This window comes from Nansenia antarctica, assembly GCF_963989245.1.
Source record: "Nansenia antarctica genome assembly, chromosome: 17".
NCBI lineage: Eukaryota > Metazoa > Chordata > Actinopteri > Argentiniformes > Microstomatidae > Nansenia > Nansenia antarctica.
In genome coordinates this window covers 18340348-18357970 of record NC_137687.1, presented here as the reverse complement: position 1 = coordinate 18357970, position 17623 = coordinate 18340348, and the positions used below count along the sequence as shown (strand labels likewise).

Genomic DNA, 17623 nt, shown 5'->3' with positions numbered 1-17623 from the left:
AAATTCGTCTTTAAAGTAAAAAAAAAAATTCTTCAGATTTTCGTTTTTTTAGCTAACATTCAACTCGAAGATGTGAAGTACCCACTCGTTATTTTTCCGAACAGTTTTACGTTCATTAAATAAGTGTAATCTATAACACAATGACTTCGTTTCTTGTTGTTTGATGGGGATTCATTATCTTTGATGGGGATTTTATGTGCTTAGTGATTTCCGGTGTAGCAACTTTCAAATACTCATGTCGTCTTCAATTTGTTTCCGATTTCAATGTATGATGCATAATTTGAAAGCTTACAATCTGTAGTTTAAGCACATGTAAAAAACTGAAAAATGATTTCGCCTACAGGTAGCCCTTTTCATTGGGCTGTGTCACATATGTACAGACAGTTATGAAAATGATAAACTGTACAGTATGTCTCCCAATCCCTTCAGATTTGTTGGAGCTGAGGGGTTTTTTTCACAGCGGGTTTACCCAAGTTCCATGCAATAGTGATAAGATATTATGATATGTGTAGCCTATGTACAGTTATGAATGATGCACTGCACAGTATGTACCTATCAAGCTGTGTGGTATTACATAGGTACCACAGCAAAGTAGTTCATCAACGAATATTATATAACAAACGGATATTTATAATATTGTATATAATGTATTTTTTGTATATCACTGTAGACCACGTTGTAGTAGTAGCCAATTGCAGAGTGTATTCATTATTTTGTTTGTTTGAATCCTCACTGTGTTCATGTTGTGCAGTGAACAAACAATTGTTGGGAGAATAAACTGTCTCTTGCCGTGAAATGTGTACATCAAATAAAATGATGTCGGCGATGATTATGCCTGTAATCATATAACGAACTGATATTTCTGAGTGGGGCAGTCCCAGATATAGTGAAGACAGACAGGAAAGTAAGGAGAAGAAGGGAGAGAGTATTGACAATTGATAATAAGATATTGATAATGTAGGAATAAGTGTGTTCATATGCAAACATATTCAATGGCATGTAATTAGTAGGCAATTGTTTATCACAGATGAATCCTGACAATTGATGGTTGATGCATGGGGGAGGGTCATCTTATTCTCAATGATCTCTTTCTGATCGTTTCCGATCACCACACAAAGGATGCCTCCAACAAGCCCTTCAAACCATCCCCCACCAGAATCAACGATATAACGAACGGATATTTCTGAGTGGGGCAGTCCCAGATATAGTGAAGACAGACAGGAAAGTAAGGAGAAGAAGGGAGAGAGTATATTGACAATTGATAATAAGATATTGATAATGTATTTCGCTGTCGACCAAAATCGTTTGAAATTACGTGCTTGTGCATTGAATGACACTATGTACAGCGCTGTCAATTTTCAAATAATGCAATAGGCTATATATATGAATGTTCAGTTGTGATATGAAGTAGCCAACAATTCTCATGTCGACCATGATAATAATAGGCTACAACAAGGTTGTACATAGATATACGCAGATTCATATTTGGATAGTTGATTTTGGCACCATTAGCCAATTGCAGAGAGTATACATTATTTTGTTTGTTTACTGCACATTATAAATGAAATGATGTGTATTAATTATTTTGTTTGTTTGAATCCTCACTGTGTTCATGTTATAATGTTTAGTGAACGAACAATTGTTGGGTGTTTGCCACAAATCGGAATTCTCTTGCCGTGAAATGTGTACTCAATAAGACATGCGCTCTGCGCTGCGGGCTACATTTGATTATGTAATCATCAACGATTGATTAGTAGGCCATTGTTTATCAAAGATGAATCCTGACAATTGAATGCCATTTGAGATCGAGACTCGGTAGCCTAATAGTGATAATGAGTTCAATCTGTAAACAGTTATCATCTCAATAGGACGGCCAATGTAATGCGTTGTTTTTTTGATTTTGCATTCCTTGTTTCGTGGTAAACTAATCTCTTTCTGATCGTCCCGTTCACAAAAACCTAAGGTGCATAAGTCACGTAATATGGTGAAATAAATGTTCGTTCAGACAATTCGTTCAAACTTGATGTTGATGGGGGGAGAGTTGATGGCTCTCGATCGTTTCCGATCAATGAACAAAGACATCGGGTTTCCCCCGCTCCACCACGTCCCAACGGTGTGTTTCTGTAACCATTTTCTCCTCCTTCAAGTCGCTCCTCTCAGGAGACCACTATTTATAAATAATAATCCACAGATAGGCACAGTCACAGTGCTACATGAAAATATCTAGCCACACACCACATATCATAGCTCCGCCCTATATGTATTTATCATAATATTTTGTCAATATAAAACGGAGGTACAATATATGGCAGATATATGTATGGTATATTATGGCAGTTTCTGGCGCCTGTCCCGTTCTGTTGTTCAAAGAATATAATATAAAACGCATCACATGTTTGTCATTGTGTGAAAATACAGATACCTGGTCCACACAGCTTCAGATTCCAAGGAAATTACTTGGAACTATGTGTGAAAGGGACAACATTGCAATATATATTAGTTATTTTTTAATAATGCTAATCAACTTTCATTCGTTAGTAATGAAAACTCCCGCAGTCTCGATCAATCTCCTAGATCAATCTCCTCTCCACTTACGTTACATACATGCATACGTTATTATATATATATATATAACATGCATAACAACTAAGACATGCGCTCTGCGCTGCGGGCAGTGGGGAGAGGGTTGATGGTCCCCCGCGGTGCGTTTCTGTTGCGTGTTCACGCTTCTTGCGTGACATCGCCATCCAGCGATTTTTGTGGGTCAGTACACACACCCCCATTGTGATTAGTGGTCGTGTGATTCCACACCTCTTCGCGCTTTAGTAGGTTAAAAAACGTCGGCGCCTCCAGTGTTAAAGGGCAGAACTATAAGCACGTCTAACAGATGAATGTCATGTATGATAAGGCAGCAAGCTGGCTTGTAAGGGAGCTGCCAGTCAAGCGTGCAAAGGCCACGCCCACACAGCCTCAGAACTGTCTGACCAGGAAGTAGAGCCTAACTAGAAGATTATTTTCATAGTTTATTATGTGTTAACATTTTTCCTGGACACAAAATACAATTGGAACCATTTAATGTTTACTTTCCAGACCCTTTAATTACAGCAAATGCCATCAGTAATATTATTATTGCATTTGCAGGACGTGTCCTGTCAGTCTAGATGGGAGTTCAGTGAACTGTTTGTCTGTCATGTCTAATCGACCTGCGTTGTTTCTGCCTCCAGTGTTTCTAGCCGCAGGTCCTCTTCAGCTCATGTAACCATGGTAACCATGTATGAACCAGAATGCACCGAGTCCCCTGGATCTGGCTGTGGTTCTCCAGCCCTGAAAAGCCCACAGTGGGGTCCAGAGATGGTGGCAGTGAAGCTGGAGGAAGAGGATGTAGAGGAGAATGGTGTGATGGTGAAAGAAGAGGATGGAGGAGACCAAAGGAGGGAGGAGGGAGTGACGGTGAATCAAGAGGACAGAGGAAGAGTGGAGATGAAAGACAGTGAGATGGATGGTAAGTCTTTGTTATTGGTGAGTGTCATTGCACTGTTGTAAAACCAATGCTGCCAGTGCAGTGTAAGTCAGTCAGTACCTGCATTGTCTGACAGTCCTGCTCTCTCCCGCTGTGTGGGGTTGATATATCAGGGCTAGTTTCCCAATCTAACCCAGTCCTGGACTACAGGACAGCCACATGTTAACACCGTTATCCCCAATCTAACCCAGTCCTGGGGGCCGTTCCACTAAAGTGGATTAGTATATCGGCAATTGAAATAAATCAGGCGATCAGGCAACTCGGGATTGGAATTCAAGCCTCAGGTGATTCCTCGAACGAGGATCAGGATTGTGTCATGAGTGTTCACAGAACACCGGCTTAGAAATCCTCGATATGGGCGCGTGCACGCAGACATAAAGAGCCCCGAAGAGTCGATCTGTCGAAATGAAGATACTCCACTCTGCAGGGGTCCTACATTTGCGCAGCATTCCGAATTATTGATCTTTATGAAGACGGAAAAATAAGATTAAATAGTGCATACTAGGGTCATACTAGCCCCAGTTATTGTTATATGTTCATATTTTAATAAATTAATATTTACTACTGTGGTGATATCCGCAGCAGGCTACAAGCCGTCATATCGTCACAATGGCCTAGTGGTATCGACCGCTGCTATAGTATTTATTCGTCTTTTTAAATCGGTGGTTCAAATCCTTCTTCAGACACACTTTTTACTGCATTTCGTTGTCTGAATCTAATCTAAAATCTCATCTAAAAAAGTATGTAGGCTATAAAATTGTGGTGCTGGCTAATTTACAAGAACTGACACGATTACAATGGTGTTTGAAGCCTGCATGAAATCTTCGGTTAAATGAAAGAAAAAAAAACGCATTCAAGTCTCGAACTCGCAACCTTCGGAACTCTAGCTGGTTGCCTTAACCACTGCGCCAGCCAGACCGCTGTGTCAAAAGCAATGCAAGTTAATAGACAAACCTATTTATTTTATTTTATTTTGTACACTTTTTAATTTATTTATCTATCGATCTATCTATCTATCACACTTTCAAATTATCAAATTATCTATCTATCACACAGTCAAACTATCTATCTATCTCGTAAAAAGTGGGAACTAATATTTCCTAAAAGACACTTGATGGAACTGTCGTTCGGGATATAGTTTCCGCCTGTGAGACAATGTTGACGCACGCATTACTTTAGCCAGCCTCTTAGCCTGCTCGCGACCAGAATAACTCGGGAGGCTATGTTGCATAGCAACCAAACAGCGAATTATTTGAGCCACATTGATGGACCCGAACGCAAGATAAAATTATCGCCGATTAGAACTTTATCGAGGATTAGAAGATAATCGACCTTCGTGGAATGGGCCCCTGGACTACAGGACAGCCACATGTAAACACCGTTATCCCCAATCTAACCCAGTCCTGGGGCCCATTCCACTAAGGTCGATTATCTTCTAAGCCTCGATAAAGTTCTAATCGGCGATAATGTTAGCTTGCGTTCGGTTCCATCAATGTGGCTCAAATAATTCGCTGCTTGGTTGAGCTCCTTCTGAGTCAGATATAACTAGCTGGCTAAAACGCTGGCTATAGTAATACGTGCGTCAAAAAAGGCTCACAGCCGGAAACTAAACCCCGAACAACAGTTCCTCATGTGTCTTTTAGGAAATATTAGTTCCCACTTCACACGAGATAGATAGATTAGATAGTTTGACTGTGTGATAGATAGATAATTAGATATTTTGAAAGTGTGATCGATCGATAGATAGTTTGATTGTGTGATAGATAACTTGATATTTTGAAAGTGTGATAGATAGATCGATAGATCAATAAAGAAGAGTGTAAAAAAAAAAAAGGAAATTGTTTCAACTTGCATTGCTGTCATCACAGCGGTCCGGTTGGCGCAGTGGTTAAGGCAGCCAGCTAGACTTCCAAAGGTTGCGTGTTCAAGACTTGAATACGTTTTTTTTTTTTTTTACATTTAACCGAAGATTTCATGCAAAGGCTTCAAACACCATTGTAATCGTGTCAGTTCTTGTAAATTAGCCTGCACCATAATATTATAGCCTACATACTTTTTTAGATGAGATTTTAGATTAGATTCAGACAATGAAATGCAGTAAAAAGTGCGTCTGAAGAGGGATTTGAACCACCGATATAAAATGACGAATAAATCCTATGGCAGCGGTCGATACCACTAGGCCATTGTGGCGATATGACGGCTGGTAGCCTGCTGCCTATATCACCACAGTAGTAAATATTCATTTATTAAAATATGAACATATAACAATAACTGGGGCTAGTATGACCTACGCATTTAATCGGTCAGCAATTTCTTGCCAAACCATTTCCCTCGCCTTGTTAATTGCGGCAGTATTGCACTATTTTACATCTTATTTTTCCGTCTTCATAAAAATCAATAATTCGGAATGCTGCGCAAATGTAGGACCCCTGCAGAGTGGAGTATCTTCATTTCGACAGATCGACTCTTCGGGGCTCTTTATGTCTGCGTGCACGCGCCCATATCGAAGATTTGTAAGCCGGTGTTCTGTGAACACTCGTCACACAAGCCTGATCCTCGTTCGAGGAATCACCTGAGGCTTGAATTCCAATCCCGAGTTGCCTGATCGCCTGATTTATTTCAATCGCCGCTATACTGATCCACCTTTAGTGGAATGGCCCCCTGGACTACAGGACAGCCACATGTAAACACCGTTATCCCCAATCTAACCCAGTCCTGGACTGGGACATCATTAGAGAGCACAACGTATGTTTCCACAGCTATGCCGATGACACGCAACTGTACATTTCTGCTGAACCAAATGATACTTCAGCTATAGACTCCATTACGAACTGTCTTCTAGCAATAAATAAATGGATGAGCAATAACGTCTTGAAGCTAAACGAGGACAAAACTGAAGGCCTACTGATCGGCCCTAAAGCAAAGAGGGATATGCTGCTTAATAATCTAGGGAAACTGACAGCATTGATTAAACCTGAGGTTACAAGTCTAGGTGTTATTTTCGACTCAGACCTAAGCTTCAAGTCCCATATTAACAAGGTGACGAAAACATCATTCTTTCACCTTAGAAACATTGCTTAAAAAACGACTGCAAGACTTCAGCTCATTCAAAACTCTGCAGCTCGACTTCTAACTAGAACCAAGAGGAGAGAACACATAACTCCGGTCCTAGCTACTCTGCACTGGCTGCCAGTAACATGTAGGGTTGATTTTAAGGTCCTCCTCCTTACATACAAAGCCCTTAATGGGCGAGGCCCAAAGTACATTGCTAATTCCCTTGCCAACTTGGCTTTGTGGTACCAATGTTATCCCCCCACAGTCTGTGGAGTTAAAGACCATGTGCATTACTGTGTAGAAATATAAGAGATAAATAGATAAAACATTTAAAGTGCAGCAGCTGGCAAATGAGCAGTAGGCAGGTGCAGATGAGCTAGTTAGAGGAGTGCAATAGCTGGCAAATGAGCAGTGGGCAGGTGCAGATAAGCTAGTTGAAGGCTATATTGAAGAAGTGCGTTTTTAGCTTTCTTTTAAAAATATTTAGTGAGCTGGCTTCCCTGATCTCTAAAGGTAATGTGTTCCAAAGCTTTGGGGCATAGTTGGCAAAGGCTGCGCTCCCGATCTTCTTCTGACTGTTGCTGGGAACCTCTAATAAACCTGCGATAGATGATCTTAGTGTTCTTGAGGGTGCATAATTGGCAAGGGAATTAGCAATGTACTTTGGGCCTCGCCCATTAAGGGCTTTGTATATAAGGAGGAGGACCTTAAAATCAACCCTACATGTTACTGGCAGCCAGTGCAGAGTAGCTAGGACCGGAGTAATGTGCTCTCTCCTCTTGGTTCTAGTTAGAAGTCGAGCTGCAGAGTTTTGAATGAGCTGAAGTCTTGCAGTCGTTTTTTTAGGAAGGCCAGTAAAAAGTGTGTTACAGTAATCGAGCCGGCTTGAGACAAAGGCATGAATCAGTTTTTCAGCATCTTTTTGGTTTATAAGTGGTCTTACTTTAGCAATGTTTCTAAGGTGAAAGAATGATGTTTTCGTCACCTTGTTAATATGGGACTTGAAGCTTAGGTCTGAGTCGAGAATAACACCTAGACTTGTAACCTCAGGTTTAATCAATGATGTCAGTTTCCCTAGATTATTAAGCAGCATATCCCTCTTTGCTTTAGGGCCGATCAGTAGGACTTCAGTTTTGTCCTCGTTTAGCTTCAAGAAGTTATTGCTCATCCATTTATTTATTGCTAGAAGACAGTTCGTAATGGAGCCTATAGCTGAAGTATCATTTGGTTCAGCGGAAATGTACAGTTGCGTGTCATCGGCATAGCTGTGGAAACATACGTTGTGCTCTCTAATGATGTCCCCGAGTGGTAACATGTATAGTGAGAATAGTAGTGGACCAAGGCAGCTCCCTTGTGCGACTCCGAAATCGCTGTCATATTTCTCAGACACATGATCTCCAAGCTTGACATAAAACTTTCTCCCTGTAATGTATGTTCTGAACCAATTTAACACGCTGCCAGAAAGACCAACTAACTGTTCGAGACGATTGATTAGGATATCATGGTCGATCGTATCGAACGCTGCACTTAGATCTAATAGGACGAGAATTGAGACCTTATTAGCATCAGAGTTTAGTCTGAGATCACTCACTATTTTAGTAAGAGCAGTTTCAGTGCTGTGATATGTTCTAAAACCTGATTGAAATTCCTCCATGACATTATTTTCTTTCAGAAAGGAGTTTATTTGTAGTGAAACTTCCTTCTCAAGTATCTTACTAATGAATGTGAGGTTTGATATCGGTCTGTAGTTTTTCAGTGCATCGGCGTCGAGGTTGGGTTTCTTTAATAGCGGTCTTACAACAGCTGTTTTGTAGGCATCTGGGAAGATGCCTGTTTGAAGCGACGTATTTATGATCTTCAGCACATGATTTGAGACACTATCAAACACCCGCTTGAAGAATGCTGTTGGTATAGGGTCAAGGCAGGAGGTGGAGGAATTAGATTTAGAGACTGTCTTACAGAGGTCCAGTAGTGTGATACAGGTGAATTCACTCATAGTTGCTGCTTTTGTTTTCCTGAGGTCGACTATGTTTGCGTCAGGGGTGATGCTGGCTCTAATAGATGTTATTTTATTATTAAAGAACAGTGCAAGCTCTTCACATTTTGTTGCTGACGGCTGCGGAGGGGGGGGGCAGTGTTGATTAGCTTGTCAATAGTAGAGAATAACACTCTAGAGTTACTAGCGTTTTCTGTAATAATCATGGAGAAGTAATCCTTTCTAGCAAGGCGTATTGTTTTGTTGTAGGCAGTCATCGTGTCTTTGTAAATATCACAGTGAACTGTGAGCCTAGTCTTCCTCCATTTTCTTTCAGCTGCCCGACATTTCCTCTTGCTGTCATTAACACTGGTATTGCTCAACCAAGGGGAGTTTCTATCAGTTGTCCGCTTCCTAACCTTTAGGGGTGCAGCAATATCTAACGTAGTTGATAGTGTACTGTGTAAATTTAGGGCCATCTCATGTAGAGAGAATTCGTCGCTGCATGGCTCAATTGATCTCATAATGTTAGAAAACTGTATTTCAGCATTGGTGTCTAAGAGTCTTTTTTGAACTACCGTTTGTATTCTAGTCTTTGTTAAGATTAGGTTAGTATCAAAGAACACACAGTAATGGTCAGAGATAGCAGGCATTTCATGTACTGATACATTATCAATGTTCAGCCCTGTTGTTATTACCAAGTCCAGGGTGTTGCCATGTTGATGCGTAGCTTGATGTATGTGCTGTGTAAGTCCAAAACTGTCCAGTAGGTTCAAGAGTTCTATACTTTTGGGGTCATCCTTCTTATTAATGTGAATGTTCAAATCTCCATTCAAGATTAATCTATCGAATCTAGTGACGACAGTTGAGATCAGTTCTGAAAATTCTTGCAGGAATACTGATAATGAGCATCTTGGTGGTCGATATACTGTAATGATAAGGACTGATATTTCTGCTTTGAGCTCAAGAGCATAATATTCGAATGATGTGACTTCACCCAGGTCAATGTCCTTGAAAACAAGTTTAGCTGAATAAATAGCTGCAATGCCTCCTCCTTTCTTGTTTTGTCTAATTGACTGCTGATAATTATAGTTTGGGGGGCAGGTTTCTATTATGGTCCCTAAACCTTCGGTATTGGTTAACCATGTCTCGACTAAAAATATACAATCTAGCTTATTCTTGGTTATCAGGTCATTAATCAAGAATGATTTCTTTTTCAAAGCTCTGACATTAAAAAGAGCTAATTTCAGCTGCATGAACTTTGCATCACAGTTTGAATACACAGTTGTCTCACGGGTAACAGTTATTAGCCTTGATTTACGTACAGGATGTGCTGAGGGATAGTTGTAATTGTTTTGTCTAGCAGTAATCCGTGTAGGAATAGCAGAGGTGCTTATCTCTTGCTGGATGACCGTGTCCTTGCTGGATGAGAGAGTGTTCTGGGTTTTCTTAGATGGGGGTGGGGAGGGGGGACGGGATGGGGGGGTTTGGGTGTGCGAATTGGGGGGGTAGCTAGATTCAGGATACAGGATGAGATGAATGCAGAGACCCTCTACTGCTCTCTACTGCCCCCTACTGCTCTCTACTGCTCTCTACTGCTCTCTACTGCCCTCTACTGCCCTCTACTGCCCTCTACTGCTCTCTACTGCTCTCTACTGCTCTCTACTGCCCCCTACTGCTCTCTATTGCCCTCTACTGCTCTCTACTGCCCTCTGCTGTCCTCTGCTGTCCTCTACTGCTCTCTACTGCTCTCTACTGCTCTCTACTACCTTCTACTGCCCTCTACTGTCCTCTACGGCTCTCTACTGCTCTCTCCTCTCCTGCTCTCTACTGCCCTCTACTGTCCTCTACTGCCCTCTACTGTCCTCTACTGCCCTCTACTGTCCTCTACTGCCCTCTACTGCTCTCTACTGCGCTCTACTGCACTCTACTGCTCTCTACTGCCCTCTACTGCTCTCTACTGCTCTCTACTGCTCTCTACTGCTCTCTACTGCTCTCTACTGCTCTCTACGGCTCTCTACTGCTCTTTCCTCTCCTGCTCTCTACTGCCCTCTACTGTCCTCTACTGCCCTCTACTGTCCTCTACTGCCCTCTACTGCTCTCTTCTGCACTCTACTACTACTACTAATAATAATACATTTATTTTATAAATGGAATAAAACATAATAAAAACAGACAAGAGAGAAATATGATAGAAAATCAATTTTAGGAATAGCAACTGCACTCTACTGCCCTCTACTGACCTCTACTGCTCTCTACTGCCCCCTACTGCTCTCTACTGTCCTCTACGGCTCTCTACTGCTCTCTCCTCTCCTGCTCTCCACTGCTCTCTACTGCCCTCTACTGCCCTCTACTGCCCTCTACTGCCCTCTACTGCGCTCTACTGCACTCTACTGCTCTCTACTGCCCTCTACTGCTCTCTACTGCACTCTACTACTACTACTACTAATAATAATAATACATTTATTTTATAAATGGAATAAAACATAATAAAAACAGACAAGAGAGAAATATGATAGAAAATCAATTTTAGGAATAGCAACTGCACTCTACTGCCCTCTACTGCCCTCTACTGCCCCCTACTGCTCTCTACTGCTCTCTACTGCTCTCTACTGCCCTCTACTGCCCTCTACTGCCCTCTACTGCCCTCTACTGCTCTCTACTGCCCTCTACTGCTCTCTAATGCTCTCTAATGCTCTCTACTGCCCTCTACTGCACTCTACTGCTCTCTACTGCCCCCTACTGCTCTCTACTGCCCTCTACTGCCCTCTACTGCTCTCTACTGCCCTCTGCTGTCCTCTACTGCCCTCTACTGCCCTCTACTGCTCTCTACTGCCCTCTGCTGTCCTCTACTGTCCTCTACGGCTCTCTACTGCTCTCTCCTCTCCTGCTCTCTACTGTCCTCTACTGCCCTCTACTGCCCTCTACTGCCCTCTACTGCTCTCTACTGCGCTCTACTGCGCTCTACTGCTCTCTACTGCTCTCTACTGCCCTCTACTGCTCTCTACTGCACTCTACTACTAATAATAATACATTTATTTTATAAGGCGCCTTTCATGGCACTCAAGGTCGCCGTACAACAACAAAATGTTGATGTGGAGGAGGTCGGACAGGTATGGAGGGGCGAGGTTATGGATGGCCTTGAAAGTATGGAGAAGGATTTTGTAATCGATGCGGTGTTTGATGGGGAGCCAGTGGAGTTGGTGTAGAATGGGGGTGATGTGACTAATGACAGGGGTTCTGGTGACAATACGGGCAGCAGCGTTCTGGACCAGTTGGATCTTGTGGAGCAGTTTGTGGGGAGACCAAAGAGAAGGGAGTTACAGTAATCTAGGCGGGAAGTGACGAGGGAGTGGACCAGGATTGCGGCGCTGTTGGGAGTGAGTGAAGGGCGGAGGCGGTTGATATTACGAAGATGGAAGTAAGCAGACCGGATGGTGTTGTTGACGTGGGAGTGGAATGAAAGGGTGCTGTCGAGGACGACACCCAGACTCTTAACCTGGGGGGAGGGGGAAACCAAGGAGTTGTCAATGTTGAGGGTGAAACTGGGGTGCTTGGTGAGTGTGGATTTGGAGCCAATGAGAATTACCTCTGTTTTATTACTGTTTAGTTTGAGGAAATTTGAAGTGAACCAGGATTTAAGTTCATGTAGACAGGCACAGAGGGAGGAGGGTGGAAGTGGGTTTGGAGGAAACGTAGAGCTGGGTGTCGTCCGCATAACAGTGGAAATGAATGTTGTATTTATGGAAAATCAGACCAAGTGGGAGGAGGTAGATGATGAAGAGGATAGGGCCAAGGACAGAGCCCTGGGGAACACCAGAGGAGAGGGGGGACGGATGGGATGTGAATGATTTTAACTGTATAAATTGAGTGCGGCCAGAGAGACAGGAATGGAACCAGTGTAGAGGGGTGTCAGATATACCAATGGAGGCTAAACGGTTAAGGAGGGTGGAGTGCGATATAGTATCAAAAGCGGCGCTCAGATCGAGTAGGATGAGGATGGATATGAGTCCGGAGTCAGCTGCCATCAGGAGGTCATTTGTGATTTTGAGGAGGGCTGTTTCTGTGCTGTGAAGGGGGCGGAAGCCAGACTGGAATTGTTCATAGAGGTTATTGTTTGAGAGATGAGTATGAATCTGTAAAGCCACCACTTTTTCCATGATTTTTGAAAGAAATGGCAGGTTGGAGATGGGACGGAGGTTATTGAAGATGTTGGGGTCTGAACCAGGTTTCTTCAGAATAGGTGTTATGGCTGCGGATTTGAGAGTAGGGATGGACGGTTTCCAATTATTGAAACCGAAAAACCGTCAGAGAGTAAAACCGCGGTTTTCCGGTTAACCGAAAAATACAGTAAAAAAAAAAAAAAAAAAAAGAGCGCCAATTTCAAATAATTGAGCCCTACTGCTACAATACACTCATGTCGAACACCATTAAAACACCGTAAGCACAGTCGCAACACATTTAGGCTACTTAGTTTCACAAATATAAGTGGAAAGGCAGACTTTTGTAAGCTACACCATACATGAAAACACATGAACACTTAACACACCAGCTCCGCTGATCCAGGGTGCACGCCTGCACGGAAGATCATCTCTTGAAACAGCGTCTTCATTGAATGAACTGCTTTCTCAATATCTTGGTTCTTAGACAAAGTTTCAGCTGCTGCTCAATGTATTTAAATATTTGAATACTGCTCAATAATCACTGAAATATTAGACTTAGAATTATGCAGTGAACATACTTAAAGCTTTTCATAAAAACCACATGCCGCGAGACTGACTCGTCCTGAACTGTCGTAAGTCAATCAACAAAGAATGCCCCATCAAAATAAAAGTGCCCATGGTAGAGCTGTCAAAATAGAGCTTTCAAAATAAATGTACTAATACAGATAGAGATAAATACAGAACTACCTTTGCGTCACTAAGTGACCGCGTATCTTCTGAGACATGCGTTCTGTCATCACTTTCAGTAGCGCCTTCACACACAGTGGCGCTGTGCACAAACACTCTTGATCCGTATAGCTCTTGTTTTATTATATTGTGGTTTAGTAAATACTGCACTTGGAGTTACATTCAATGCATGATTTGTGCTATAGAACATAAATAAAGTTTGATTGATTGATTGATATCAAATCAAATCACATTTTATTTCTATAGCGCATTTCTCACAAAAGTGACCCAATGCGCTTTACAGAGAGCAGCGAAAATGATCTTATTAAATGTAAGCGAGTAATTGTAAAAAAAACTTTCCTATCTACCAATAACTGAAGGCAACTATCTTTCCCATAGAGTGATTCGTTACCCTTAAATATAATCCCAATTAGATATTAATCCTCAGTTATTCTTCACAACTGACCAAACCTCTCACTCATTGCGCGGCAGATTCAGACTGTATCATTGTTATTTTCACACACGACAAACATGTGACATGTTCCAGTTTTATTCTTATTCTATTTTATTCTTCTAAAAAAAAAAAAAAAAAAAAAAACGGTTTCAGACGGTTTTGATAAAAAACCGTTTCTATTTTTATAAACCCCGGTTTTCGGTTTAACCGAAAAACCGTCCATCCCTATTTGAGAGATGATGGGACAGAACCAGAGGTGAGGGAGGAATGGATGATTGCAGTTATCAGGGGCAGGAGAGAGGGGAGGGAGGCTATGACCAGGGAGGAGGGCAGGGGGTCAAGTTGGGTATGGCTTGGATTTCCGGATGAGTTTAGATAAATCGGCAGCAGAGGGGAGATGGAAGCAGGAGAGAGGTACAGAGAGGGGGGGATGGGGAGATAGGGGAGATGGACAACTGGACATAAGAGGGGTCAGTTGCCGGTGGATGTTGGCTATTTTTGAGTTGAAAAATGACATCAGGGAGTTTCAGTGGTCAGTGGAGTAGAAGTGTGGGGGAAGGGAGTCGGGGGGGCGGAGTGAGTAGTTGACCACTGAGAACAGGGCCCTGGTGTTCCCAGCACCAGCAGTGATTTTGTCTGTAAGATATTGGGATTTGGCTGAGGAGAGGGCGTCTTTGTAAAGGAGGATGTGGGCATGGTGCATCTGTTTGTGAACAGTGAGACTGGTTTTTCTTGAAAGCCGCTCCAGCTGACGTCCTTTGGCTTTCACTCTACTGTCACACAATTATTCAGAGCTTTGAACGAGATTATTAACACCTGAACAGCCATGGGTTGGGTCATTAACACTAGAACAGCCATGGGTGGGGTCATTAACACTAGAACAGCCACGGGTGGGGTCATTAACACTAGAACAGCCATGGGTTGGGTCATTAACACTAGAACAGCCATGGGTGGGGTCATTAACACTAGGATAGCCATGGGTGGGGTCATTAACACTAGAACAGCCATGGGTGGGGTCATTAACACTAGAACAGCCATGGGTGGGGTCATTAACACTAGAACAGCCATGGGTGGGGTCATTAACACTAGAACAGCCATGGGTGGGGTCATTTGACCTAGTGAGTAAAAATAAATTCTACCTTTGAAGTTAATCAAATTTCAGGACCCTCCTTTCATGACTTTTCCGAGATAAGTGCGTTCTACCTCCCAGTATCCTGACATGTTCTAAATCTACCTCGTATAAAGCTATTTCTATAACAGGTTTTACCCCAGTTACATACGCAGTAGTGATAGGATATTATATGATAGGATATTATATGCCAGTACAGTACAGACAGTTATGAATGATAAACTGTACAGTAGGTCTCGCTATAGCTATCGCAGCAAAGTACTTGCAGTAGCCTACATTTCATTATGTCTGTAATCCTCAACTGATTTTCATGGAACAACATGGAACAAATACAATTTTATTTATGATACAGTATATAATGTGTATAAAGTGTATTTATGATACAGTATATAATGTATATCAATTTTCAAATATTAGCATATGTATGACTATTATTGGTACGATGGTTGTAGGAGGTGCTCTCTGAGAGACATACTTAGATAGAGAACACTTTAATTCATATATTTGTATTCATTGCCTATTATCTTGTTAAATGTTGATATTTAATTTCTATATCTTTTTTTCTTTCTTTATATCCTAATGCTGTATGTAAAGCACTTTGATGCAAGAATGACACTATTTACAGCGCTGTCAATTTTCTAATATTAGCATATTTATTATTTAAAGCACTATTATTTTAGCACTTTGAATTGCCCTTGTTGTATAAAATGTGCTATACAAATAAACTTGCCTATGTAACCCTGTATATGTTCCTATTCTTACAGACCAGCAGAGCTCCAACCCAGGTTCAGACAGCGAGCCCAGCTCCACCACACCAGGAAACCATCAACAACACAGGAGCTCGAGGCGGAAGAATCGCCTTAAAACACACCCACAGACTTACACCGGAGAGAAGACCTACCGCTGCCCACTGTGTGGGAAGAGTTTTAGTGGAGCAGAATCCCTAAAGAAGCATCAGAGAATACACACAGGAGAGAAACCATACCACTGCTCCCAGTGTGATAAGAGTTTCAGTAAAGCAAGACATCTAACGATTCATCAGAGAACACACACAGGAGAGAAACCATACCACTGCTCCCAATGTGATAAGAGTTTCAGTGAAGCAGGACACCTGAAGAAGCATCAGAAAATACACACAGGAGAGAAACCATACCACTGCTCCCAATGTGGGAAGAGTTTCATTGAAGCAGGACATCTAAAGATTCATCAGAGAACACACACAGGAGAGAAACCATACCTCTGCTCCCAGTGTGGGAAGAGTTTCAATCAAGCAGGACATCTAATGAGTCATCAGAGAGTACACACAGGCGAGAAACCATACTACTGCTCCCAGTGTGGGAAGAGTTTTAGTGAAGGAGGAAGCTTGAAGATTCATCAGAGAACACACACAGGAGAGAAACCATACCACTGCTCCCAGTGTAGGAAGAGTTTCAATAAAGCAGGACACCTAAAGAGGCATCAGAGAATACACACAGGAGAGAAACCATACCACTGCGTCCAGTGTGGGAAGAGTTTCAATGTAGCAGGACACCTAAAGAGGCATCAGAGAACACACACAGGAGAGAAACCATGCCACTGCTCCCAGTGTGGGAAGAGTTTCAGTAAAGCAGGAAATCTAAAGATTCATCAGAGAACACACACAGGAGAGAAACCATACCACTGCTCCCCGTGTGGGAAGAGTTTCAGTAAAGCAGGAAATCTAAAGGTTCATCAGAGAACACACACAGGAGAGAAACCATACCACTGCTCCCAGTGTGGGAAGAGGTTCAATACAGCAGGAAATCTAAAGATTCATCAGAGAACACACACAGGAGAGTAACCATACCACTGCTCTGGAAACGATCGTAGCTCTACGTCAGGTATTACCTACTGGTTATGCAGAGTTATTTCAGGCATGTGAGCCGCACTGCCTATACTGTAATTCATGCGAAGTGAATGTGGCTCGTAATAAAATTATCGATGTTGTTATCAGCCGAGAAAATGAGTTAAGAAATGATTTTCTTTTACAACTTGAGTATAAGCATTTGCCTGGTTAGTAATCAAACGTTAAATCACCCTTCTCTGCCCTCTCCCGCTTCCAGACCAACGCCTACCCTATATTTTAGCACTTGGCTTAATTCAGCCGCATTTCTTTGAGCCGCTATTCACCTGCGTTCAATTTGAAGTATATTTGGTATTTATAGAAGGAAGCACGTACGCAATGTTAAACAAGCGCAGCTCGTTTTATAAATAATGCTTACGTGCGTTTAGAAAAATGTGCTAAAGTGAAAGTCAAAGATGACGTTCAAGTACCTTTTTATAATATATAAATGAGGCCCCAGGGGTGGCCAACCAGTTGGAGACTAAGAGCCCCAAAGAATTGTTTGGGTACCAGAAAGAGCCACATCATACATGCAGGCTCACAAAAGCTCTCACTTACACACACGCAATACATTTCCAATAGGCTATGAGACCAGTGGTGTCATTTCAGCAAAAGCCAAGGTATGGCAAGGTACAGAATAGGGGGGGTTGAGGGGGGGGTTTCAAATCAGTTGTACAATAGTCTATTTTGGTGAGTTGTTTCTATACAATTGACTTATATTACATTAAGGTAATGAATAAA

At 42.2% G+C, this 17623-nt stretch overlaps 1 protein-coding gene across 1 annotated transcript; it reads left to right on the top strand.

Annotated features, from left to right (window-relative positions):
* Positions 1–3411: 3411 nt before the first annotated feature.
* Positions 3412–16878, top strand: LOC308172740 (uncharacterized protein). Its single transcript, XM_080547691.1, has 2 exons — positions 3412–3502; positions 15786–16878. The coding sequence occupies exons 1-2, from the start codon at positions 3481–3483 to the stop codon at positions 16838–16840; spliced, it is 1077 nt and encodes a 358-aa protein (XP_080403817.1). The 5' UTR covers positions 3412–3480; the 3' UTR covers positions 16841–16878.
* The last annotated feature ends 745 nt before the right edge of the window (positions 16879–17623 follow it).

Coding starts and splice junctions, on each gene's coding strand:
- LOC308172740 (XM_080547691.1), top strand. CDS start 3,481: ATGAAAGACAGTGAGATGGATG. Junction 3,503..15,785: donor GAAAGACAGTGAGATGGATG/GTAAGTCTTTGT, acceptor CTATTCTTACAG/ACCAGCAGAGCTCCAACCCA.